Source organism: Neolamprologus multifasciatus, chromosome 15 (genome assembly GCF_963576455.1).
Source record: "Neolamprologus multifasciatus chromosome 15, fNeoMul1.2, whole genome shotgun sequence".
Classification (NCBI taxonomy): Eukaryota; Metazoa; Chordata; class Actinopteri; order Cichliformes; family Cichlidae; genus Neolamprologus; species Neolamprologus multifasciatus.
In genome coordinates, this window is record NC_140453.1 from 600,605 (window position 1) to 625,560 (window position 24,956).

General features: G+C 45.7%; 2 protein-coding genes across 5 annotated transcripts in view; both read left to right on the forward strand.

The window, feature by feature from the left end:
* The window catches only part of emilin1a (elastin microfibril interfacer 1a), a 28,534-nt gene extending 25,629 nt beyond the window's left edge, over positions 1–2,905 (forward strand). The window contains exons 8-12 of the mRNA XM_085133785.1: positions 349–763; positions 1,035–1,151; positions 1,876–1,893; positions 1,993–2,127; positions 2,215–2,905. Of these exons, the coding sequence (XP_084989911.1) occupies positions 349–763; positions 1,035–1,151; positions 1,876–1,893; positions 1,993–2,127; positions 2,215–2,534 (1,005 nt within the window). The 3' untranslated portion in view covers positions 2,535–2,905. The remainder of the gene's footprint in view (positions 1–348; positions 764–1,034; positions 1,152–1,875; positions 1,894–1,992; positions 2,128–2,214) is intronic.
* Positions 2,906–3,041: 136 nt separating this feature from the next.
* Positions 3,042–19,473, forward strand: ankef1a (ankyrin repeat and EF-hand domain containing 1a). Of its 4 annotated transcripts, XM_085133787.1 has the most exons (12): positions 3,042–6,910; positions 7,171–7,377; positions 8,093–8,254; positions 10,084–10,283; positions 10,366–10,515; positions 10,657–10,780; positions 13,008–13,824; positions 13,953–14,179; positions 14,375–14,523; positions 17,532–17,687; positions 17,830–17,996; positions 18,107–19,473. In XM_085133787.1, exons 2-11 carry the CDS (start codon positions 7,188–7,190, stop codon positions 17,983–17,985), a joined length of 2,331 nt encoding a protein of 776 aa, XP_084989913.1. In that variant the 5' UTR covers positions 3,042–6,910; positions 7,171–7,187; the 3' UTR covers positions 17,986–17,996; positions 18,107–19,473. The 4 variants fall into 4 exon arrangements, with proteins under 4 accessions (XP_084989913.1, XP_084989915.1, XP_084989914.1 ...); XM_085133789.1 differs by having other exon boundaries at positions 3,042–6,914; positions 7,178–7,377; positions 17,830–19,473; XM_085133788.1 differs by having other exon boundaries at positions 7,150–7,377; positions 17,830–19,473.
* Positions 19,474–24,956: the final 5,483 nt, after the last annotated feature.

The window sequence follows — 24,956 nt, forward strand, 5'->3', positions numbered from 1 at the left end:
TGGATCAGCAGGCATAGCAGCGGGAACTGCCTGGAAAAACAGAAAGAGCAGTGTTCAGTTCAAATGCACTGCAAGTCAAGAAAACACCAGCAAACAGAAAATGATGCAAAAGCACAAAAAAGAAAACAGAAGTTCAATAAAAAACAAGAGAATTCATAAAAACTTCCAAATGCATCGTGGTTACCTTTGGAGCTGTTTTCATAGAATATTAATGCAGGTATGAAAATAGGATATTACAGATATTTGGGGTTTCTGAGGGATGATGTGCTGACCGTAGGAGAATAAATTGTGGAGCAAAGGAAAACAGAAAAGTCTTTTCATAGTAGAACTTTCAACACTCTTTTCAAGGTGAACAACCTGCAGACAGTCCTGGCAGACCACGTCGCTGACTCAGACACTCGATTCAGCGATCTGGGCAGAGACATCCAAATAATTAGGAGCAACCATGTGACTGAGATCGGCGAGTGCCGGAGGTCCAGTGACGGCCTCGATCGAAGGCTCTCCAACCTCGAAAAAGTGTCTGGGCGCTTCGACTCGTTTTCTGGAAAGCTGGAGGGCATCAAGGAGGGCTTGGACCGACATGTGTCTGGGCTGTGGACCTCTGTTAATGGACTCAATGTCACAGTTATTTCTCAAGGAAATGCTGTTGAAAATATCCAGAACGTCCAGCTGCCTCACATCCACTCCAACATACACAGGCTGAACTCGTCAGTGGTCGACTTGGTCAGAGACTTCCACAGATTCAAAACACGGGACTTTAAGGGTGAGTCACAGAGGGCAGATGGCGTGGGATTTGAATGCTGGTCGAGAGATAGTCGCTCCCTCTGAAGGGAGGTACGTTTGGACTGAAAGAAAGATTCCAGGCAGTTGTCATAAAATGATTTAAATTGTGCTCCCTGCCTAAAAGCTAAGTTTTAGTAAATATGAGAGTAAAGGGCACGTCCCATGAGTTCTCTTTAAGGATAGCGTTACTGTTAAGAGAACTTTTCCTGGAGTGTTTCCCGGCTGTCTCACCAAACATTGCACTCCTTCAGGTCCACCTGGTCCACCTGGGCTCCGAGGAGAGCAAGGGCCCCGGGGTCCGATGGGACCCGAAGGGAGGATAGGACCTCAGGGCAGAGATGGCGAACAGGGATCAATGGGACCCCCAGGTAAATACTGTAGGCCCGTGTTGGAACCAGAGTAGTGATCATCTTAGGCCAAAAGATGGGAGTTAAGCTTAATCAAGCTAGCTACAGTTAGCTATGTTATTTAGGAATGTGCATTTGTACCGTTTGGATGTGACTCCTGGTAAAACCTTTCACCAAACAGGCTTCTTGAACAATCACAGCAAATCATTTTTATTTGGCTGATAATTGGCATTATTCTCAACTAGATGATCAAATTTAGGCTGTTTTCTCGGGGCTTATTTTTTATTTTTTTGTGTGTATGTGTTTGTTTGTTTGTGTTTTTTATATCTCTCTATGGACGTACTGCAAATCGATTTCCCATTGGGGACAATAAAGTTACCACCATCTTAAATCATCACACCAACTAAAATGCAGCAGAATGTGATTTGCTCTAAATTTTTACTCAAAAAAACATAAACTATAGAACTATGAATTTCTAATGCGACCCAGCCATGTGTGAGCCGTCTCCACTGGGACACAAACTTCAGAAGAGTAAATTTAGGTCAGAGCAATGAGGAATACCATCAACTGACTTGAATTTACTTTTTCTATAAATAAACATGTGTATTAACAGTATTTGGTGCATCTTTGATGTCTCTTCATTAACATGTTGCATATGTACAATGTGATAAAAATCAAATATAAACATGAGGAATAGTGTCACTGGGTCTAACTCGCTGTTGTTATCTTTCATCTTACTTTCCAGGTCTCAGAGGTGAACAGGGTATGTGGTGTTCTTATCAAACAGCAGATCAAAGTGCGACTAACTCTTTGATCTCGAATCCACGGTAACACCTGCTCTTTGTTTCTGCTCTATCATCAGGTCCTGCAGGCTCCGATGCCCACGTGCCACGCCTTTCCTTCTCTGCCGCCATGACCCGCCCGATGAGGAACACGGGAACCATAGTGTTCAATGAAGTCTTTGTCAATGAAAATAACGCCTACAATCCCAAAACAGGTGAGTTTCACTACAACGGACGTTTCAGTAGTTTTAGGTTTTCTTTATTTTAACTCCGTGTCATTATGACCTCGTCCTGTCCCTCAGGTTATTTCACAGCTCCTGTGCGTGGGAAGTACTTCTTCAGTGGCATCCTGACAGGCCACAAAAACATAAAGATCGAGGCAGTGCTGTCCAAGTCCAACACTGGTGTGGCCCGAGCAGACTCGGCCGGATATCAGCCTGAAGGCCTGGAGAAGCCCATGGCTGAGGCAAAGCACATCCCTGGAGCGTTAGCTGTCTTTAACATCATCCTACCCATGGAGGAAGGGGACACGGTCTGTATCGACCTTGTAACTGGGAAGCTGGCCTACTCCTCCGAACCTCTGACCATCTTCAGTGGGATGCTGCTCTACGAAACCATCTGATTGGATGTGTAAAAATCCTGAGCGTCAGAGCTTCTGATTTGTCCAAGAGACAGTGCCACTGAGAGACTGAGATTATTGGACTGGATCTATTCAGCAAGACAGAAGCTTATGTTTGACCTTCAGTGCCAGGAAGGATTTCAGAAGCCCTTTGTAACCACAGTCGTTTGTTCTGTGTTTCACAGCTTTAAGGAAAACTATTTTAGGCAAGAGCCATTGGTGTGTTTTTGTATCCTGAGGGTTACATGGTTATCTAATAATGTCACACGTTTTCACTAATATTTTCATATATATCTACAACCAATCCCTCCCCCAAAATTAAATAAAAAAACTGGCACATTGTGTAAAATGGAAATAAAAACAGAACACAATGATTTGTGTCACAAATGTCATAAATCCACCTTTTTATTCACAATCGAATACACAAAACATGTTTATGACTCTTATCACTATATCCCTCATCTTTAAAAAGCTGGGAGACCAGATGCTGGACTTTTGGGAGAGGATTGTTGTCCCGTTGGTGTCTGTTAGAGGATCCAAGCTGCTCAGCAGTCCTGGCTCTTCTCTGTTGCACTGTAATAGATGCATTATGCAGCTTAGCATGGTCTAAGGCCTTCCCTGAACAAGATGTCTTGGTGGGAACTCGTTCTGATCTCCCACCTGTATGTATTTCATAGGTACTGATGCGCCTCCACACCATCAGAGAGGCAGGACTTGAGAGCTGCTGACAAGCCGAATGGTGCCTCTTCTCTTTTCTTCAGAGGACACGGCGTCCGTGTTTTCCAAAAAGAATTTCAAATTTAAATTCTTCCAACCACAGTTTTCCACTTTGCCTCAGTCTATTTTAAATGAGCTTTGGCCCAGAGAAGTTTCTGGATCATGTTCGTGTATAGAGCGTTATCCTGCCTTTGTGGATGTCAGGGCGGACTGTAGTCACAGACAATGGACCTTACAATTAGATGCAAAATGTTCCTCCAGCTGTTTCGTTTTAGTAACGTTAACTTTTCCAAACTTTTTTGAGATTCGCTGATGCAAACCAAGTCAAGAGCTGATGTTTTTTTCTCAAAATAATTTCAGCTTAAACTTGTAAAAATATGGATCCATAACATTTCAAAATCATTGCATTCTGTTGTTATTTTCCTTTTACATGCCATTCCAACATTTTTGGAACTGGTTCAGGTAGTTTTTTTTCTACTTTTAGCTCCGTATTATGTCACTGAGAATGGATATGCCTTATATGGGCACCTTAGTTGTGTAGCCAATAGGAAGAAAGTTGGCTCAAAGTGGGGCGGGGGAGCTGAAATTGCTTCTTTCAGACAGAGGATGAACTGCGGGGCTACGCCAAGGACCAGTGTGAGATAAAAAAGGGTTATTTTTAACCAGGGATCCTTCAAAGCTACTCAGCAAAGCTAAGCAGAGTTCAAGAATGAAAACATGGAGCTGGAAGGAGCACCACCGGTGCCATTTAAAGAAAGGTTATCTTATAAAAAGATGATTAATGTGAGGGCTTTTTGTCCTTTATCCACCCACAGCATACCAAACGATCAGAGGTTATTACACACACTTCCTGAATTATTCCTTGGAGTTTCATTCTTACCACAAGTAAATTCCCAGAAATACAACGCAGAGTGCCAATTGTATTGGAAAAAATGCAGAGTGATGAAGTCCAAACCACTATCACTATTCTTTAGGAGGAAATGCACAAATGAAGTCACTGATAGTTTGGTGGAGAAACCACAGGATTTTATAAATCATACAAAACAATAAGAGCATTATAGGACATTAGCTGTGCCCAGAAACACAAGAGGACGTGGAGGACGGCCAAGAGCAAGAACAGTTCCTCTAAGGGACGTTCATGAGAGTTCAGATGGTGAAAGTTATGTCGCTGTTACTATCAGTCGATCTTACGCTGGAGTTTTTATGCAAAGCAAACAATAACAAATACAGAAGCTACACTTATCCTTATATCACGTATACAAAGCCTGTTTCTGTGATCGAACACACACATCCTGCCTTTGGTTGTCTGTTTTTCAAGTGTGTATTTTATAAGGTGTTGTACATATTTTTAAATGGCTTGCACACTTTTTTGCAGATTCATAATGCATTTTTTACATTAAGAGTGTATTTTCTCTTTTTTCGTATCATACACGTTTTCCTTTGCAAGGAGGACATGTTTGTCATCACTAGTGTGGAAATATAAGTGTATGTGTCTAAGCATTGTGTAACCTTAACAGACTGTACATATTTTTATGATCTTTAAGAATTGCCACTTCACCTTGCAAGGTACTGTATACGTTTTGTATGTTTTGCCACGTGTGCTACAAATACAGTACCCAGTGTTATACGGCTCATGTTATACGGCTCACGTCAACAGCATCGCTCTCATCTGGGTTTGGTTTCTTTTATTAAATGAGCTGGTATGCATCAGGTTTTACACACTGCTCCGCCTGCTTTGGACTTCACTTATTTAATCTGGCACTTCTTTGGCCTTCACAAATACACACAGCTGGGCTGACTTTTGTTTCTGGCTCCTACTTCAAACCTCTATCATCTCCTCCCTCGACTTCAACAGGCTAATTTTAGCTTAAGACAAGACAAGGAGTCTGTTAAACTGCTTTTCTTTCATATGCTGCACTGCAGTGACCCCTGGTGTTCAGGATATTTACTCCAGCTGTTAGGAAAAGCTTAACAGTCAAGGAGCTCCTTACTTATCAAAGAAAAGATATGTGCTCTTATTCGTGTTATGTTATAGCCTCGTTCCAAAATGAAATTCTACACAAGTGAAAAACATTTTTGCTGGAAGTATATAAAATATATAATTACGTATTACATGCCCATAATTACTCACAGACTTTGCTCGACATCGTGTTGAAGCACCTTTAGCAGCAATCACAGCCTAAAGTCTTTGAATATGATGCTACAAGCTAGCACTCTTGTTTTTGAGCAGTTTCTCTCATCCTTCTTTGGAAAACCACTCAAGCTCCACCAGGCTGCGTAGTCATTTTTGGCTGTTCAATCAGGTCCAAGTCAGGCCTCTGGCTGGACATTCACAGAGTGAAGCCACTCCTTTGTTATCTGGGATGTGTACTTAGGGTCATTGTCCTGTTTGAAGATAAACCTTCGCCCAAGTATAAGGTCCAGAGAGCTCTGGAGCAGCTTATCATCTAGGATTCTCTGCACATCGCTGTATTCATTTTTGATTCCTTTTCCCTTGATCCTGACTAGTCTTCCCGCTGCTGAAAAACATCCCCACAGCATGATGCTGCCACCACCGTGCTTCACTGTGGGGATGGTACTGGCCAGGTGGTGAGCATGATGGAGGACATGAGTCAGGCCAAAGAGGTCAATTTTCGTTTCATCATATCAGAGAACTTCAGACGTGCAGTCATTCGCCTCTTACTGAGGAGTGGCTTTCATCTAGCCACACAGGCCTGATTGGTGGAGAAACTTCTGGTGGTGCAGAAATGGTTGTCCTTCTGGAAGGTTCTCCTCTCTCCACGGAGCAACGCTGGACTTCTGTCAGGTTCTCGGGAACCTCTGACGAAGGCCCTTCTACCCTGATTGCTCAGATTGGCTTGATAGCCAGCTCTAGTCCTGATGGTTCCAAACGTCTTCTATTTACAGATGTTGGAGGACACTGAGCTCAGTCAGACCTTCAAAACTGCAGACCTTTTTCTGTAACCTTCCCCAGATCAGTGCCTCCATACAATCTTGTCTCGGAGGTTTGGGATTGTCCAATTCCTTGGACTTCATGGCTTGGTTAGTGCTCTGACATGCACTGTCAACTTTGTGACCTCATTTATACAGGTGTGTGCTTTTCCAAATCATTTCCAGTCAGCTGAATTTGACCACAGGTGGACTCCAATCAAGTTACAGAAAACATCTGACAGATGATCAGTGGAGACAGGATGAACATGATGCCAACCTTGAGTGTCATGGCAAAGGCTGTGAATACTCATGTACATGATCTGTTATTTTTAATAAATTTGCAAGAATTTCAAGCAAAGGATTTTAACTTTGTCATTAACGGGATATTTGTGCAGAATTTTGACAATTTTGAAAAAATAAAATAATCCATTTGGGGAAAATGGAAGCAAAGTGGTGACGCTTTCATTTACAACAATTTCAGAGACCCTGAAAGCAGCATCAGACGCTGCCGAGGGCACGAGGTCCTGCCCGGGATTTTCGCGCGTTCCGTTGCCATGGAGCCGACTTTGTTTCCTTCTAACGGCCCGCAGAGAAAAGTGAAAAGCCCGGGAGGAAAAGCTGGTACAGACGGGACCCTCGTCGCTGACCGTCGCTGGGTTTGTGGACCACAGCAGCAAGTGTCTGTCAAACAAGGAGAGCCCGTGAAACCCGTGCGTGTCTGCGGGCAGAAGGTGCGTGACGAGCTTTAGGGTTTCTGCGTCTGTACTGACAGATTTATTTTTCATGTACTGTGGTGATGCTTGTCTTAAAGAGACCAGAAAAAGCACTGGGCCACTTTGTATGAAAGTCGCCATTCACATGGGTAACATGTAGCTTATTTAAACTGCAGTTTTTTTAGAGGAAAAAGAAAGCAGCTAAAATTGTAATTCAATTAAAACGTGTTAGAACCAAATGTTTGCGTGCATGTTAGAAAGCTCCTGTTTCATACCAGCATCCAGTGAGTCCACAATGAGCAGCAGAGTGGCAGAGGGCCGCCTGCAGACCCTGCAGATCTACCGCCTGCTTCAGATGGTCCACAAAGGGGATAAGGCACAGATAGAGAAGATGGTGCAGCTCGGGGCGGAAGACCTCATCAGTCTCACGGAGCCGAAGGACGGCGTGGGGGTGCTCCACGCGGCAGTTTCAGCCAACAATCTAGGTAATCTGTGCCTGTGGGCTGGCTGTGGCAGACTCATTCCTCTGCAACAATCAGACACATTTGGTTGGACCAGTGCTATGTTTGTTCAACTCAAATACTGTGGGTAGTTACAGTGCAGGAATTTCAGGAGCGGGACCACGCCTCCAAACACGCTCCTTCCGGTTGTCATCTGTATAGGTTCCCCCGGTTCTGCAAACTGCTCATTGTCGTTTACGTGCCCCACCGTCCCTCCTTGTTCTCAATTCTTTAACTTCTTCATGTCTATTTGGTCCACGGGGATCTGCCAGGAGCCGTCGCCGGTCCCCTTCGAGGCCTTCCCCAAACTGCAGCTCAATTCATGTCCAAACATCACTTTTACCTATTAAAACGCTGTCAAACCTAAAACGAGGACGTGGGCCCAGCTAGTGAATTTAGTCTTTGTGTCTTTGTTTGCACGCCGCATTTCTTGCCAAAGAAAATATGTCCACAGAGATTTGTGGCAGCATGTAGAGTTCTCGAAAACGGCAGCGCAATGGAAAAGGGAATGGATGTTATTAAGTTTGTTAAACATCTTAATCACTGCCTGCAGTAACACTGGGGAAAGAGGACATGGGGTATAAACATGTATTTCCAGTTACTTTTAAACATAATCTGCATCAAGCCCAGTTGGTCTGAGAATTTCCCACAACCCCAAATATGATCCGTCTCCTGATTGTTCCTCTCTTTCTCCTCACAGAGCTCGTCGCCTTCCTCCTCTCCAAGGGAGCAGATCCTAACATGCAGGACAAAAGGGGCCGCGCTCCGATTATGTTAGCTGCTGAGCTGGGCAACGATCCCATTGTGTCTCTTTTGGCCCACAGCGAAGCCGACCTGAGGCTCCTGGACGTAGAGGGCAAAAGTGAGTTCAAAACTAAAGGCATTACTACTTATAATCTCTGTGTAGGTTAGCAACACTGCACTGACACAACAGGGATTTCAAACACACTAAAGCTGTGTGCCGGGAGCGTCGTGGCACGAGTTTCTATGGCCGATGGTACAGGTGTAGGCGGCCCACTTTTGTTCATGTAGTGTGTACGTGATGGTAAACAGCAGGGTTTTCTTCAGACCCTACAAAGGTTGCCTCGGTGTGTTGGTGACCACAAAAATGAATTGAATTCAAATAAGTTTTCACAATAAGAACCCAGAGGCACTTCAAGGGCTCAGCCCAACGGTGATGCTCACTTTTTGATGCCTATCTTTGTCTCCCTTAGCTTTATCCATACAGTGGGTGATTTTCAACAACTTGGCAACTCGAGAGAAATTCAGTCACGTCTGGTGACGTAAAGTGACTGTGGGTGAAGAAACTATGGCAATGAGAAAGAAGTAGGCACCTCTCAAAATGAGTCTTTCTCAACTTCAGCTGGCACTGAGAGCACAGGATGCTGGTGGCTGACAGCGAAAGTAAATACATTAGAAGTTACTGTCCATTAACAGCCCACTGTTACCTACAAAGTACGGTTTGGAAAGCTATTCGCTTCCTGTGTGGATGCAGGTTTAGCCCACGATCATTTTAAACAAAGAGGCTCTAAAGCTGCAGCTTTTTGCTTTCTGGTTAAATAAAGTTTTGAAACAAAAACATTTTGGAGCATTTAACAGCTGCAGAAGGATCAAGGCTGATATTATCACAGGAACACGTGAGAGTTGAATCTCAGAGCTTTGTTGTTTGCGATATGTCACATTAGTTTAAAGGTTCCTGCACAAATGAGGCTCGTTCATTTGTGCCGAGTGTATCAGATGGTTTGCTTTAAATGTATGTATTCTTCATTTGAGTCTCAGTTTCCCAAATGGGGGCGTTTCCATCTCAAGTTAGGTCAGCTGGATCGCTCGCGTCGTCTTTCCGCTCATGAACATGCAGAGTTTGTCTCTTTAGATATTGATGAGGAGGTGGTATCCCAGACAACTCCAATCAGAGCGCACAAAGGTCTTCTGAAGGAGCTCGTTGAAGCAGTCGTGATAATGACCCCATTACAGTCTGTGGTAGCAATTACTCTAACTGGCTCTCCTGAGAGGCAGATCAAGGCTGGGTGATTGAATACTTCCTGACGTATGCATAATTTACATGCTGTATGATGTATGTAAGCATGTGTGAAGAGCCATACGAGGGTTTTGTGTGTGTGTCATGCCACATGGACACGTCTAATTACAGATCAAGTCCTAACGATCGTCTCCTGTGAAACACGCTGAGCAACTTGATACGACCCAGCTCTCCCCGGGGTTTTGTTCACCCTGGCCTCAGCGCTCACAGCAGGCTGAGCTTCAGTGGTCACACACACCTGTTGGTGTTATCATCGTGTCAGGAATATGGAGTGGGAATAATCAGAGTGGGGAAAGTGAAACTCAGCATCCTGCCCTCCGTCCTTTTACAGCAGTTTAATCCAGCAGCAGGTAGCAGCTGTGCTCGGTGCTGGAAGCGTGGGAGCAAAGTTTCCCGAAAGTTTCCTCGCGTTTAATTTTGCAGTAGAAATGAAGCTGCTGGATTTGACTTGGCAGAGTGAGCTCGCTGATAGCTGCGACTGCAAACACTGAATTCGACGGAGGAAACAGCATTTAGGTCTTGTGCTTAGCTATCAAGCCATCGCTGCCTCAAAGTAGTCTGATTACACTGACGTACAGATTTATTGTTGACCCTTCTTTGCTTCTTCTGTCTCACGAGCTTTTCCTAAACTTTTGCGCCCACGCTGTTCTCAGATGTGCTGTTCTACTGCATCTACCCCACCAAACGCCACTGCCGCTGCCTGCAGGTGTTGCTTAAGTGCGGTGCCGACGCCAACAGCGTGTCAGTGCAGGGGATGCATGTCTTTCAGCTGATGTGTGAGAAGGCCCAGGAGTGCACCCCCCTGTGCCTCATTATGCTGAATGCCGGGGCAGACCCCAACGCAGCGCACCAGGTAAACAACAGCGACTGTGACCACTTGTTTTGAAGCCTGTTGGAGCTGAAGCCCCTCCTCTGCTCTCCTCCCCTCTGTTCAGAAAACTGGAGTCACAGCGTTGATGGAGGCGGTCAAAGCAGGGTCCCTGCCGCTTGTCAGAGCCATAATCAGGATGGGTGGAGACCCCAACGCCTTTGACAGAAAGCGGCTCACAGCCGTCCACTGCGCTGCCATGGGGGGCTTTTTTGAGGTGCAGTAGCTGCTCATATATAACAGCTGACATCTGTTGAAATGCCAATAACACGCAAAGTTAAGCTGCATCAGGACTTATTCTACTTACTGAAATTAAAATGACAGCGAGCCGCTGCTAACGTGTTGCTCTGGTGTTCAGGTGCTTCAGGTGCTGTCGGCATACTCAGCAGACATGAGTGCGATGAGCCTTAAGGACTGCACAGCCTTACACTACGCTGCTGCCTCGGGCAACGCAAACTGCTGCAGGTTCCTGGCACAGAGAGGTACTGTACTCTTCAAAGTCTTCTGTGATGAGGCCTGTCGCTCCTGCTGATGCCTTAGAAGGAGCCGACTGTGCAGACATGTAAAGCTCACATCAACATCACATTCAGTCATTTCAGTCTGATATCATGTCACTTGTAGGCTGAAACGCAGGAGAACAGCAGCTGTTACTCAAACTGTACATCAGCAGAAAGCTGGTCACAGCGCGGGGTCTGTGTGGTGTCACAGAGGAGCTCGGCTCCGAGTCTTAAATGTGTGTTGAAGTGTGTGTGTGTCGGTCTTTGACAAACAGGGAAACAAACTGAATAGTAAAAAGGGCTCATCGTAACATTTCCTGTTGAGCGAGGTAAATGTGTCTCAGCCTCGCAGCCTCATATAAACATGACGTGTGCTTTGCTCGAGCGCCTCGGTCATTCCTCAGTCTGAGACCTTTCACATCTCCAGCTGTTCTTTCCAATATTACAGTAAGCTTTGTCACGTCTGCAGCCTTGTGCTCTTTATCGGTCACAGCTCTGCGTGGTTGGTCGTCAGCAGCTGTCTGTGCCGCCATGACTCTGTGGAGTCCTTTAGGCCGAGCTTTTCTAACCTCTGGTAGGATTTATTGATGTCAGCCACCTCCTCTATCTTTGTCCTCCTGTTTCCCCTGTTTTTCCTCCTCCTGTTAGCTCCTCAGCTACCTAAGGCAGCGGTCTCCAACCTTTTTTGCGCCACGGACCGGTTTATGCCCGACAATATTTTCATGGACCGGCCTTTAAGGTGTCGCTGATAAATACAACAAAATAAAAAAATAAAACCGAAAAAAAAGAAGATTTATTCATAACGTGAAAAGACTCAGGAAAACCGAGTAAACGATCAAAACGATAACAAAATAACCCTGAAAACCGATAAAAACCCTGAAAACTATACATTTCACACCTGAGCCTCAACTCTCGCGGACCGGTACCGGGCCGATGCCCAGGGGTTGGGGACCGCTGACCTAAGGCACTGTTGTAGCAGCTCATCTTGTGGGTGGGGGTGGGGGCCTTGTATTCATGGTTGCTTCTTGTTTCACTCTGGCTTGTCGCTCTGATCCCCTCCCTCTCTCTTTTTGTCTTGTCGCTGCTCGTAGAGCCCAAAGGTCCCACCCAACCTAAGCTATGACACTTACGTGGCCGTGATGAAGGCCGTACGTCTGCACTGGCTCAGGTCTGATTGCTGTCTTCTCAGCACCTGCTGTACCTTCTGTAGGCGTGGCCTCTGTGAGCGCGTGTTTATGAGGCTGTCACATGATTGTTGATCATTTTTGAGCTATTGCTCCATAAGTATTGTATACCTGAACTGTGTAATGATTCATATGCATGGCCTGTGAAAGTGATGGTCACACTGAATATCTTCAAGTTTGAAAGAGGGGAACAGGACTCTGTTTGGAATATGGGAATTTCAGTTCGTTCCAAAAACTGCTCTACGGTACCCTGTTAGTTAGACGATGATGTTTCCCTCCGTTTGTAGAAGAGCGGTAGTGTTCGTTTTCATGGAAACGTAAAGGAGCACGCTCCACGGCCAGCGCCACGTTACTGCCAAAATGTTGAAATGTCATTTCATTTACACGTGTGTGGACGCTGGAAGAGTCGAGGCGATGTACGAGTCTGGTTTGATCGCAGCGGACACACGGGGGTTTCCCAGCTGCTGTAAATGTGGATCAAACTCTCGTTTTATGATCAAACGCAGTCGTTTCAGAGATTAGCATAATGACAGTCCCCCCGCTTTTTTCATGTTCACACGTGGACGTATTGTCCATAATTACCAGCTTGTGCACGACTGCTGCTCACCACACCTGTCATGGCACGTCGTCGGCTTCCTGTGTGATCAGAGGTCTTTTTGGACTGTTTGCTGCCCAGCTGGGGACAAATCTGTCCCATCATGTTTCTTGGAGACATTTCTGTCCTTCGACGCGCACATTAAACCCTCCCTTATATTGGAAACATCCCACGTTCATGCATTTGTGACTTCTGGACTTCGCTGTTATCAGGATGTCAGACAGTAGATTTGTCCCATGTTGACGTCTCCTCACTGCTTTGGGTTCTGGGTCAAATTTCAAATTCTTCTTCAGTATTTTTATAACCGATTGGAGGATCCGTGTTCTCCATGTTTGCATATCTCTGGTATGATGCTTGTAGATCCAGCGAACAGCTGCAGTCCTGAGTTAGGCCGTTCTGCCGTGTGTTTATATAAACTCTGCTCTGTGGTCAGGTTGTAACCCTAAACTGAAGAACCGGGAAGGTGTGCTGCCGCATCAGATCGCCAAAGATTCCGGTCACAACGCAGTCGCCAAGGAGCTCCGGAAGGCGGAGAGGAAGCAGGGAAAAGGCAGCGATCCCAGCGGCACTGGGCCGATGTCAGAGCTCTGGGCGCTGACTCTCCACGACTGGTCTCAAGAGTATGAAGCTGAGCTGTGGAAAGCCTTTGGCGACAAATCAGACACAGTTACTGCAGAGAGGTTTATCTCTGTGTTAGAGGAGCTACAAGCTCCAGTTGAACCAGACCAGGTCCAAGCAGTCGTCTCAGCCCACGGAGGAGACGTCAACATCAGCGACTTCATCAGAGGAGTCAAGTACATCAAGAAGCCGTTCCGCCTCTCCTCGTATATGCCCAAGAAGAAAAAGGGGGGAAAGGGGAAAAAAGGGGGCAAGAAGAAGAAGAAGGGTCCGTTTGTTCTCCCCATGCCCATTTGCACCCTCACGCCGGAGCTGAAGCCCCGCCGAGCAGACGGAGGCCCACCCGGCTTCATGATCCGCTCATACTTTAACTCCTCGGACGTCCTCCGGTTCGACCGGGCTCACCCGCCAGTGCATCCGGTGATGAACGACTCAGGATGGTACATACACAAGCCCCCGCCGGTCTACGTCAACGTGAACGCCTGCGTGAGAACCAATGATCTGGAGTCTCTGGACCAGGCCTTCGGTGAAGGGGTGCCGGTGGATGTTCAGGACGAGTTTTACAAGACGCCGCTGATGGTGGCGTGCTCCACTGGCAGCTACGAGATGGCTCAGTACCTCCTCAGCAAGGGGTGAGAAAGTTCACGTGTTTTTTCTGTGTGTATCACAAAGCTCACAGAAGCAAACTGAGTTTTTCTGGTGGCTGCTGGTCCGAGCCAATGAAGGGGCCTAAATACTCTGACATCACTGTTCGTGACAGGGCTGATGTGAATGTGTGTGACCAGTTCTTCTGGACCCCCCTCCACCACGCGGCGTACGCCGGGCAGCGGGATCTCATTGAACTTCTGGTGAACGCCGGCGCTAACATCGATGCCCCGGCCCTGGGCGGAGCCACGCCCCTCATGAGGGCCATCGAGACGTCTCGAGTCTCCTGTGTGGATTTCCTCATCGAGGCCGGTGCCAGCGTGCTGGCAGTGAACAAGAAAGGTGTGACGTAGTTCAAAGTGATTTTGTATAATTACTCTTCAACTCAACATTTACTCTACAGTCTCCTTTGTGGCGAAGTATGATGCACCAGCATTTACATCCTGTCTTTATAGGCTCGCTGACTACAAGCCTACATCGTAGCACTTTCACATCTGTCTCGTTTAACTGCTGCTGCTGGATTTTATTTCTGTACAGAGCAAAGCTGCCTCGATGTTGCCACAGATTTTGCAGACCCTGTAATAATCGACTTGGTCAAACAAAAGATGGATTCTCTGCCTAAACCAAAGGACAAAGCCAAAGGAAAGGAGGCCGGAGCTAAAAAGCCTAAAGCGACTAAAGATAAGGTACACAAATAATCTACAGCTTAAAGGAGACCTTTGAAAACACATTAAAGTCGTTTGCCTTCAGACTTTCCCTGTTCTCTTTGTTTCTCTGTACTGTATCTAATGTTCACTCTGTACTATAAGAATATAGCAGGTCTTGGTTCTGATATAGTGCTTTTCTCCTCTGTCTGAGCGTTCGCAGCGTGTTTTCCTGTGCCTCGGTGCTCTTTCACACGCTGATGTGTGCAGCAGCTCTGGGATCAGCGTCTGTCTGCTGGTCCCCATCATGACCTCTAAATCATGTAAAACGACACACACTGGTTTTGCTCTTCTCCCTCGTAGCAGCAGGGAAACCCGAGCCTGTAAAGGGAGCCGATTACTTAAAGCTGGGCACTCGTACGCAAATGACACCACATGTGTTTGGTTACAGCTACAGCGAGCTGCTGTTTGGATTTGTGTTCCCTGTAACCAGGTCACAGTCGGTTCAGATGTATGGATGTTGTCATTAAGACCCTGAAAGCAGCAGGTGTTTGTGACGCGTTCATGAATAATCAGGAGTATTTAGAATTCAGTCGCAGTTCTGCGGACAATGAAAATATCTGTCACACAGAGCGCCGACGAATCACGGAGCGTTTTTTCTCTGAGCTCACTCGGAGGCGGTATGACCTGCTTTCACTGTTTTATAATAATAATATTGGATTTATATAGCGCTTTTCAAGGAACCCAAAGCGCTTTACAATGCCACTATTGATTCACTCTCACACTGGTGGAGGCAGCTACAGTTGTAGCCACAGCTGCCCTGGGGCAGACTGACAGAGGCGAGGCTGCCATATCGCGCCATCGGACAGAGAGCCCAGGGATCGAACCAGCGACCTTCCGGTTACAGATGCGCGTCCCAACCCCCTGAGCCACGGTCGCCACGTATTGTGTTCTACAATAAAGGGCAATAATCCTCATCAGGCCTGCTGGAGTTCACAAACTCTCTGTAAATAATGCACCTCCAGCCCCGTGGTCGTCCTACCCTCTAACCACAGCCGTGGGAACATGTGGGGCTTCTGTGGGAATTACACCACCCTCAGTACCTGCATGTGGTTCTTGTTTGTCTTTAAAAATTAGTTACATGTGAACAAAAAAATTCATATTTGTCAATGAAAGAATAATTACACTAAGAAATATAGGACACACATGCACATGCACGCACACGCACACACAGAGCAGCTAGGGGAAAGGCAGTTTGATACCAGCAGTGATGACCTGATAACAAACACATACAGTTCTGCAGCGTCTGTGGTGAACGCCAGAATATCCTGATGAGAACATCAACACCTGTGTGATTGGTGATTAAGTTGATAATGGGCCTTTGTGCAGAACGATTGGCGTAGCAGCAAATTCTTCCCATGACCGCGCCTCACATGTAGGCGGGGTTTTACAAAAACAGCGTTTTGGCAGCCGTCAATATCAAGCTTAGCCACAGTCCTGGCCAATCAGATGATAGCAAAGCTCAAGTTTCACAGCCTGCAGACAGTTTCTCCTGTCCTGCGTATGCCAGTGATAAACATTCATTATTGCGATGACACGCTGACACAGCGGTGGAAGCTGATAGGCTGAACACCTGACGATGATGGCCGACAAAAACAAACACTCGAATCGATGCAAATTGCTGAAAGCAGGCCTGGATGATCTCCATCTGCAGCTTCACAGGACCTTCAGTCTAACCTGGTACCATCCAGAGGCAGGATCACATCAGCAGCAGGTAGCAATGATGCAAACAGGAAGTCATATAGTAAAGTTCACAGTTCTGTGATTAATTATTTGCCCTTTTCCTGATTTCTTATTTGTCACAATAACATGTTTTCAGATCATCAAACAAATGTTAATATTAGACGACGATAACCTGAGTAAATATTCATTTATCAGGGAACTAAATGATCCAGCTTTCGTGGAGCTGTGTGGAAAACTGCAGTCAGTGATAACGAGCAGTGGATCCTTCACTGTGGATCCTTCACTGTGGATCCTTCACTGTGGATCCTTCACTGTGGAGCAACAGTCTTCTTTGTAGAATTGTTTGAATTCAGCCACAGTGGAGAGTTTTTGAACATGAATTACCAACATGCTGGTGTGTGTCAGATCGTTGCTGCAGAAGCCAAGTGCACGAACTGAAGGCCAGATTCTTCAGGGTTTTCTGCTGAATTCAGCAGGTTTGACAGTTGTTTGCTAGTTTTATGTAACAGACTCAGACGAGAGCTTTGCCTCGTCGGTCCACAGAGTATCATCCCAACAGCTTCATCACAGTGTTTTTGGTAGATATGAGCCTTTGTGTTCTCTGTGGTCAGCAGTGGTTTTCTCCTCAAACCCAGTCTCCTTCTTACTGTTGAATCATGAACTCTGACCTCTGACACACAAGTGAGGCCTGCAGTTCTTTGTTGTTCGGGGTTCTTTTGTGACCTCCTGGATGAGTCGTTGATGTGTTTTTGGAGTCATTTTGGAACGCCGCCCACTCCTGGGCATTTGTGTACAGTGGTTCTCATCGCGGTTCGCTGGAGTCCCAAAGCCTTACAAGTGGCTTTGTAAGCTTCTCAAGACGGATGTCAGTGACTTTGTTTCTCCTCTGAAACATCTGAGCCATGTAAGTGTGACATATATGCAAAAAACTCAGAAATCAGGAACGGGGCAAATACTTTGTGTAGCACATTTATATACAAATTAAGTTTTGTTACTGATGCTCGTCTTTAGCTCCATTCTTGAGACAGATTCCTTCACCAGGTTTTATCAGCCCAAAGTAAACATCAGCTGTCTTTAACAGAGTACTTCTGTTTCCTCGGTGCAACAGCTAAATCTTTGGATTACTCTTCATCCTTCCTCTGCACCGTTACTGAAAACCATCGAGCTTTAATCCTCAAACATAACCGTTTATCGTTAGCGACCTAATCTCTAGCTGCCTTTAACCAGCCTGAATCTGACACGTTGTGTTGAACACAGCGAGCATGCAGAGGCTGCAGAAGCTTTGAAAGTCTTGGTATTCACTACAGGTTGCTTCTGCAAAAGTCGCTGTGCAAGCAGAGACATCGTCGGCAGCAGCAGAGAAGACTCCGCCCCAGAAGGATTCAAATAGTGTCGTCCTGCAGAACGCCAGCATCACGACTGGGAAAACCAAAATCGTGGACATCACCTTTGTGCCAAAGACGGTGAGCCTCTCCACCGTTTACAAGAAGACGGCTAATTGCAGCAGTCACAACGTGCACAAACCGACCCTGCATTAAGCCCGTTAGTGCACAGATGTTGCTGAGTGTGTAATTCCACTTCTCACTGTGACTGTTCTTGTCTCAGGTTTGGGGGAAGCCGCCCACCAGCAGCCAGCTGATGTCAAAGATAGAGAGAAGGAATAAGCACCCACCCCTCGAGGTGGACTTTGACGACCTCCTGATGCCTTTCAGCCACGACCTCCAGGGCACGATGCTGGAGCTGACAGGCAGCGCAGAGTAACAGGCAGCGAGGTCAGACAGAGGCTGACATCTTGGACTGAAACCGGCCACTTATCATAATTGTGGATATTTCATCTTTTTGGACATCGTGCTTTGAATAACGTTTCCTTCCATCGCATCAGGTTCCTGCTGCTCTCATCATGGCTCTGTGCCCGTGACAGACGTGCTCACAGGTTTCCAGGCTGTGCGTCTCTAATCATCGATGTTATAACTCAGGATTGCCTAAAGAATATTTTTTTCTTCTTTAAGGAGGCACGAGCTCCACTTGGACTCAACGATGAACCGATTGGACATAATCAATAATCAATTCCTTTTTATTGTTTCCTTTTGGGAAAATTAATCTCGGGCACATTTATCACAGCCAGACAGCACTGCACAGTAACATGTGGCAAAGAACAAAGGGCTTGTGGCCCCGATAAACTACATTTTAACTCAGGAAGCGCTGCAGCAACATGGTGCATGGACATTATATCCACAGGGTCAAAGGTCACCTGCACTGTCAAATGTTGTTTGACAGCATGACTCAGAAGGATGAACTGTGAGCGTCCTGATGTTTGGCTGCAGTGTTGTTGAACACTGCACATCATCACTGCTTTTTCTGCTGTCATGGCAACAACTCTGCATTTCATGAGACGAACTTTACGGGCCAAATGTGATCACTTATTTTAAAAACTGTTTATTTGTTTATTTCATGAAACAACATTTATTTTGCTTTTTCTTAGTTTTGCTCATATTTATGCTGCTGTAACGGCTCAATGTGGTCGTCTCTGACACACAGCGTGACGGGAACGATGGGTTGTCAAACCTAAGGCCTGGGGCCCAGAATCAGCCTGGCAAAACCCCCTACCCGGCCCACTGGATGTTTTTGGACTTTTAACTGTATTTTCATCAAACTTACAGCTGTCCTACTAATAAAGACTCCCTCACAGCTGTTCATAACACAATAATGAAGATAAACAATTAAAAAACAGAAAAGTTCCTGTTTTCTCTCTATCGACTACAAAAATATCTTCTTTTTATACGATGTGTCCACAGTAAAATGAATAAAATGAGACATTTTCTGTATAAAAATATTCCCTCGATTGGGTGATGCCACCTTTGTCAATGAGCCCTGGAACCTTTTCTCTCATTTATTTCTGTTTAAGAGCTCGAAGATTTCTTTCATTTATTACAGCAGCATTTTTGATCATGTAGAGAAGATAAGGAGTATTGTTGCAGTTGCACTTTATTGTTCTTATTCTGGGATATCTCAGGGATTGAATGTGCAGCTACAGCTACTTACAGTTACAGAAAATGGGGTATTCATGTTTTTACATGAATTAGTCTTTGCTGGTTTAAGAGGAGAACAAATATGTGGTTTCAGTGGATGAACTGAGAGGGTGCAGCAAAGACAAAGAAGAACTTATTTTGAATTGTGAATCATGCAAAGCTACTCTAGTGGACTGCAAGAATAGAAACATACAGAGGTGGAAATTAGCACAGTATGTGAGTGAAATCAAAGTGTGCAGATGCTGCAGATGGTTCAAACCCTGCCAGCTCTGCAGTAACTGTGCCTGCAGCGAGAGGAAACAGATCAAACCACAGTCCTCATCGCAGCCTGTCAGAGCTCACGTCGCCTTCGTGTCGTGGTGATTTGGTCCTTCAGCCCTGCGCAGTTCCATCTTTGCACCAGCACATGGCGCTGTTTGGCAAGTTTTCCAAAGCAGCGCTCTGGTTGTTTATTCGCACAGAAAACTTGGAGCGAGCTCTTGTGTCTCGAGCACAGAAAGGCATCAAAATGGCAGCCGTGTGTTCAGCGAGCTCCTGGTTTTCTACCCAGAATCAGATGATTTAAAAAGAGCGAGCAGAACACGATGAGGAGCGCGCCTTCATCGTCCTCCTGGTGTCATCTTTGCCCAGATTACCTTAACGACACTGTCTGAGTCCTGTTTGGATGAGGCTTGTTTTTGGATGTTTACATGAATGCAGCGATAGGAAACAGACGCTTCTGTCGCATTGAGACACACACCATCATCATCGCCACCATCACCTGATAAACTTAGATTGCAGCGTCCTCGAGGTCCATGGGGACGGAGTTATATAATCAAGTATATCAGAGGGGGGGGAGGTTCTCAATACGGGCCCGGGATTGTTTAAATATACATAAACACAACGATGACAGGGATGTGGAGAGAAAGAGGGGACGAGGGGAGCGGATGGAAGCAGTGAGACAGGCAGGAAAAGGCGCGCATGTATGTAACGATGAACGGTGAGCAGGGGGATGGAAAACATATCACCGAGAGCCCAGCAGTGCCATTCATAAAGAGACCCGAGAGACGAGGGAAGGTGAGGAGTGACCGCGAGAAAAGGGGAGGCAGAGGCACACGGGGGGGGAGGGTGATTCAGAGGATGGGGAGGGAGCACGACGGAGGAATGAGAGTGGGCGGGAGGAGGAGATGAGGGCTTTTCTAGCACAATCAGTGGCACACAGGTTAGAGGAGTAAACAAGCTGTGATGCAGCGCGTCTGTTTGGGCGTCGGCTCGCAGCAGGTTTGCAGAACCAGACACGTGCGAGTGGCTTTGAGTTACATGTGTCATTAGCACCGTCAGGAACAAGCTCTGTCTGAGAGGGGGCCGTGCAATGAAACTAAACATGTCTGAGAGTCGCAGTCCCCCCCCTCCCCTCCGCTGAGTATCAGTCTGAGTGTTGCAGGCAGCAGCACTGCAGTCTCTCAGCTCTGCCTGCTCCGCTTACTCAGCACTTCAACCCTTCACTTCCCCAAACAGCCTCTGGGGACAAACACAAACACACTATATTATATTACTGCTGTTTGTCACATTAGAGCATTATTGACGTGTCATCATTTGCAATAATTGTCATAGAGACACAAATGTGCTCACATATGCATCCAGCATCCAGTAATGATGTACATGCATAACCATACACACTCATTGTGCACATGCACGACGTGCAGTTGTGTCTGTCTGAGGTCTGCAGAAGCATCTACACGGAGATCCACATGGACACAAAGGTGTAAAAGCTTCAAAGCTTTGATGATGAACAACATTTTGGGTTAAAAAATCTGTTTTTCTCTGATTTCAGGGTGAGATGGATCCAGTGACTTTTCTCACCAATAGTGTAAATATGGTCGCCTCACTATGGCAAAGCCCTGTCGACAGCACTGTGCAGACCTGTCTCCATTATTGATGCGGGAGTCGTGTTTCACGCTGAATGTGACACAACAGGAGGACGTACAGTAAGCTCTGCCAGCATCTTTTGTCTTTGTTTAGCACCTGTGCAGGTTTACTGTGTGTGTGTGTGTGTGTGTGTGTGTGTGTGTGTGTGTGTGTGTGTGTGTGTGTGTGTGTGTGTGTGTGTGTGTGTGTGTTGCAGTGATTCATCATTCATTAGTGCAGCTTTGGCAGTGCCATAGATCTCTTCATCTTTCTCAGCTTCAGATTCCAATTTGCTCCAGGCTGGAACTTTTATTATGAGAGTATTGATCTGAATTTCATAGTGAGACCAGTAACGCTGGGTGGTAAACAGAGGCTGGGGTCTTGGCTCACGTAAGCAGAACAATTCCTGGGAAAGACACCAAAAGCTGGTATAAGAAATATCTCCCAGGATGCATTGCAGCTGCAACCATTTCACTGACTGTACTTTGATTTAAAAAGAAACAAAAAAACAGTATTTAACGGTATTTTAAGAAAAAGAGAATAACAGGAGGCCAAAGGAACGTCTAAGGAATCAAATCCACAACAATATTTGATATTACCAGGTCACTATAATCAAACATGGGATTTTAAAACACTCTCTACTTTAAGATCCTATTATACAGAAACATATTGTTTCTGTAAGGAACACGCTGCCATTGGGCTTTAAACAGCTCAAACTACAGGAACAAATTTCCTCTGCCCTGAAAACAACTCATCAGCATTGCTGGCAGTGATCATGAAGACCAAAGCGTCCCATTACACTTTAACTCTGCTGCCTTTCAGTCTTCATTATGCTTTTACAGCACACTGAAAATATACTAAAGTCCAAAGAAGCATGAAGAAGCAGGACTGGCACATAATAAGTGTAAAGCTGAATATATATCATAATAGTTTAGTGTACTTAAGGAGACATGATATTATTAATTTGACTTGGGAACGAAGATTTATGAAACTGCATTAAAAATTATATTATCTAATGTAAAAAGGAAAGCGACACTGCTAAAAGTATTACATCAGGTGCAGATGGTTGGATGGATGAACTGATTGGGTCTGTGTGTTGAACAGATGCAGAGAGTAAAGTTTTCTACTTAAAGAGGACCTGCTGTGCTCATTTTCACCTCCATGTTTTTATTCAATAACTTTTAATGAGGTTTTCCATGATTCACTGTACAGAATAATCCTCCCCCATCTTTCTCTGTGGAATGGTACAGCCCCTTATTACAGATGTTTCCTGAAACAGTCCTATTAGCTGTTCCTTTAAGCCAGCTTTCTACTGATTGGCTGCCTGTTATAAACAAGCAGGTGGGCGGGGCTTCTGCGTTCACAAACAGAGCAACTGCTGTCCTAACAGGTAATGCAGTGCTGCACATTTTGGTATTTATTAGTTAATAAGTCAGTACAGGCGCAGTGTTGCAGATACCAACATATACACACTGATGTATGTGAGGACTTAGTTAACACAACAAAACTTTCAGCTTTTCGTTTTTGGAGACGTGGACTGTGCTTCCCTGTAAACAGCACGTTGGATCAACCTCAGGTCTTTAAATGTGCTGTAGGTTTAGACAGTCAACACAAATACGCTCTGACTTTTTTCATACAGCAGGTTTAACGTATATTTTTTAATTTCCAAGAAGATAATTTCATACAATTCAAGAGGTCACATAATGATCTTAGAGACTAGAAACAAAGTATCAGTCCTATCATGCTGCTATCAATCTGATACCAGCATGATTGATATTTGGATCGATCCACTGACCTGAGCTTTCACTGACGTCACCTGGAGCCACGAGTAGAAACACATGTTAACAACAGGAGAGCTTCGAGCCGACAGCTTCCTGCGTTTCTCCTGGATACACGAGACCAAATCTGATGAACACGAGTTCAGTTTCATGTCAATGTTGTGCTTTTGTTCTCAGGCTGATAAGAGCACTTTGATGTGTCCGAGCCTTTGTGTGCGCTTGGTTCTTACTGCAGTATCAGCTGTACACACACAGACACACACACAGACACACACACACAGACACACACACACACACACACACACAGACACACACACAGACACACACACACTGCTCAGAGACGTTTTAATCAAAAGCAGAAAACAGCATACATATAAATGTTATATAAGGAATTGTTAGCAGCGCTTCCTGATGAGCTCATAAATAATACAGATTAATGTGATGTAAAAACTGACACTCATGCATCAAGACTGAATGAACTGTTTTAGTTTTGCTGCCATCAAGCACTCGTTTATTATCTAATTAGGAGTCTGAAGAGTTCTTGTGATTATGTTTCTCATCAGCATTATTTCCCTTAAAGCCCCACACATCACACGCTTCCCACTGCCACTGTGCTCTCACTCTGAATGATACAGCCGTGGCTGTGGAGCAGAGGATGCAGAGAGAAAACAATGAAGCATGCCTGGGTTTCTACTGTGTTCCTGGTTTTATCAAGTACGAGAGAAATGTGCTTCAGGGTAGAAGAGAAGGTGAAGGCTTGTTGTTAGGCAGCCGGTAGGTGATAAAGAGGAGGAGGAGGAGCGTGAGAGGACTGAAAAAGAAGATCTGCATGTGCAGACACAGTGGAAGGTGAGGATAAGTTTAGCGGTGAGTAAAAGTGGGAAAAGGGTGTCTTTGAAAAAGAAGGTGGCCTTTAATGAAACTGCAGGTGTCCTCGTGGGTGTCGGTACAATAGGCTGTATTTGGGTGTGTCGATTCAAATATGAGGACGCAGCGATCGAAGACAAAAGAGAGGTGTTTTCCCCGAACCGTGTAGCCACTGCAGAGCCCACAGCTGAGCGGTTTCTTTTCTGCAAGAGTTTTGCTACGCTGCTGCTGCGCTACTGAATCGATGAGGAGAAAGAGGAGGAGGAGGGTCAGCCTGGTGTAGGGTTGTTTTACTGCAGTGGAGGCTCTCTCTCTGACTTCACATTGATAGACCCCATATCTGTCTCTCTCTCCCGTCATTCTAACTGGAGTCTCATCTATCTGTCTTTGCTTGACTCGCTGTCTCTCCCTGTCCTTCTGCCCAGTTTCCCCCCAGGCGGGACCTTGCTCTCTGATACCTGGCGCCCCACTGTCCACAACTATTCTGGCAGCCTTGGGTGAAGTTGTCTCAGATTCTTGCAGTGTGCAGACATCCAGCATCCAGCCAAGATCCTACACTTTTCCTTATTAGCTGCATCAGCGTCTGCCCTGTACTAACTTGGCACATTTGCACAAAACTTACTCTTCTAGAGTTTGTTTGGAAGGGAGTTTGTAGGGGGCAGTGGTAGGGATACACTGATGGATGGGTTTTCACCTTATCAAACACACTGTTGGGATGATCTACGAATAATTCAGTTCAATTCTATTTATGCAAATCACAACAACAGTCGCCTCAAGGTGCTTTATACTGTAAGGTCGACCTTACAGTAATACATACAGAGAAAAACACAACAATCACATGACCCCCTATGAGCAGCACTTTGGCGACAGTGGGAAGGAAAAACTCCCTTTTAACAGGAAGAAACCTGCATCAGAACCAGGCTCAGGGAGGGGCGGGGCCATCTGCTGTGAGTCATTTGTTTCTTGTTGAGAACGTTTTGAGAGAAAGTGTCTGTTTACATCCAGCTGCTTGTTATATTGAGACACTGGGTGAGATTGTTACAGAGTAACGAGTGCACAGAGAGGTCGGGGAGGAAGGCGGGTTAGTCCAGTGTCAGACGTGGAGGCGCAGGAGACGCTTTTTTCTTTCTCTTTCAATCATGTGTTTCAAAGTATGACCACAATCATGACC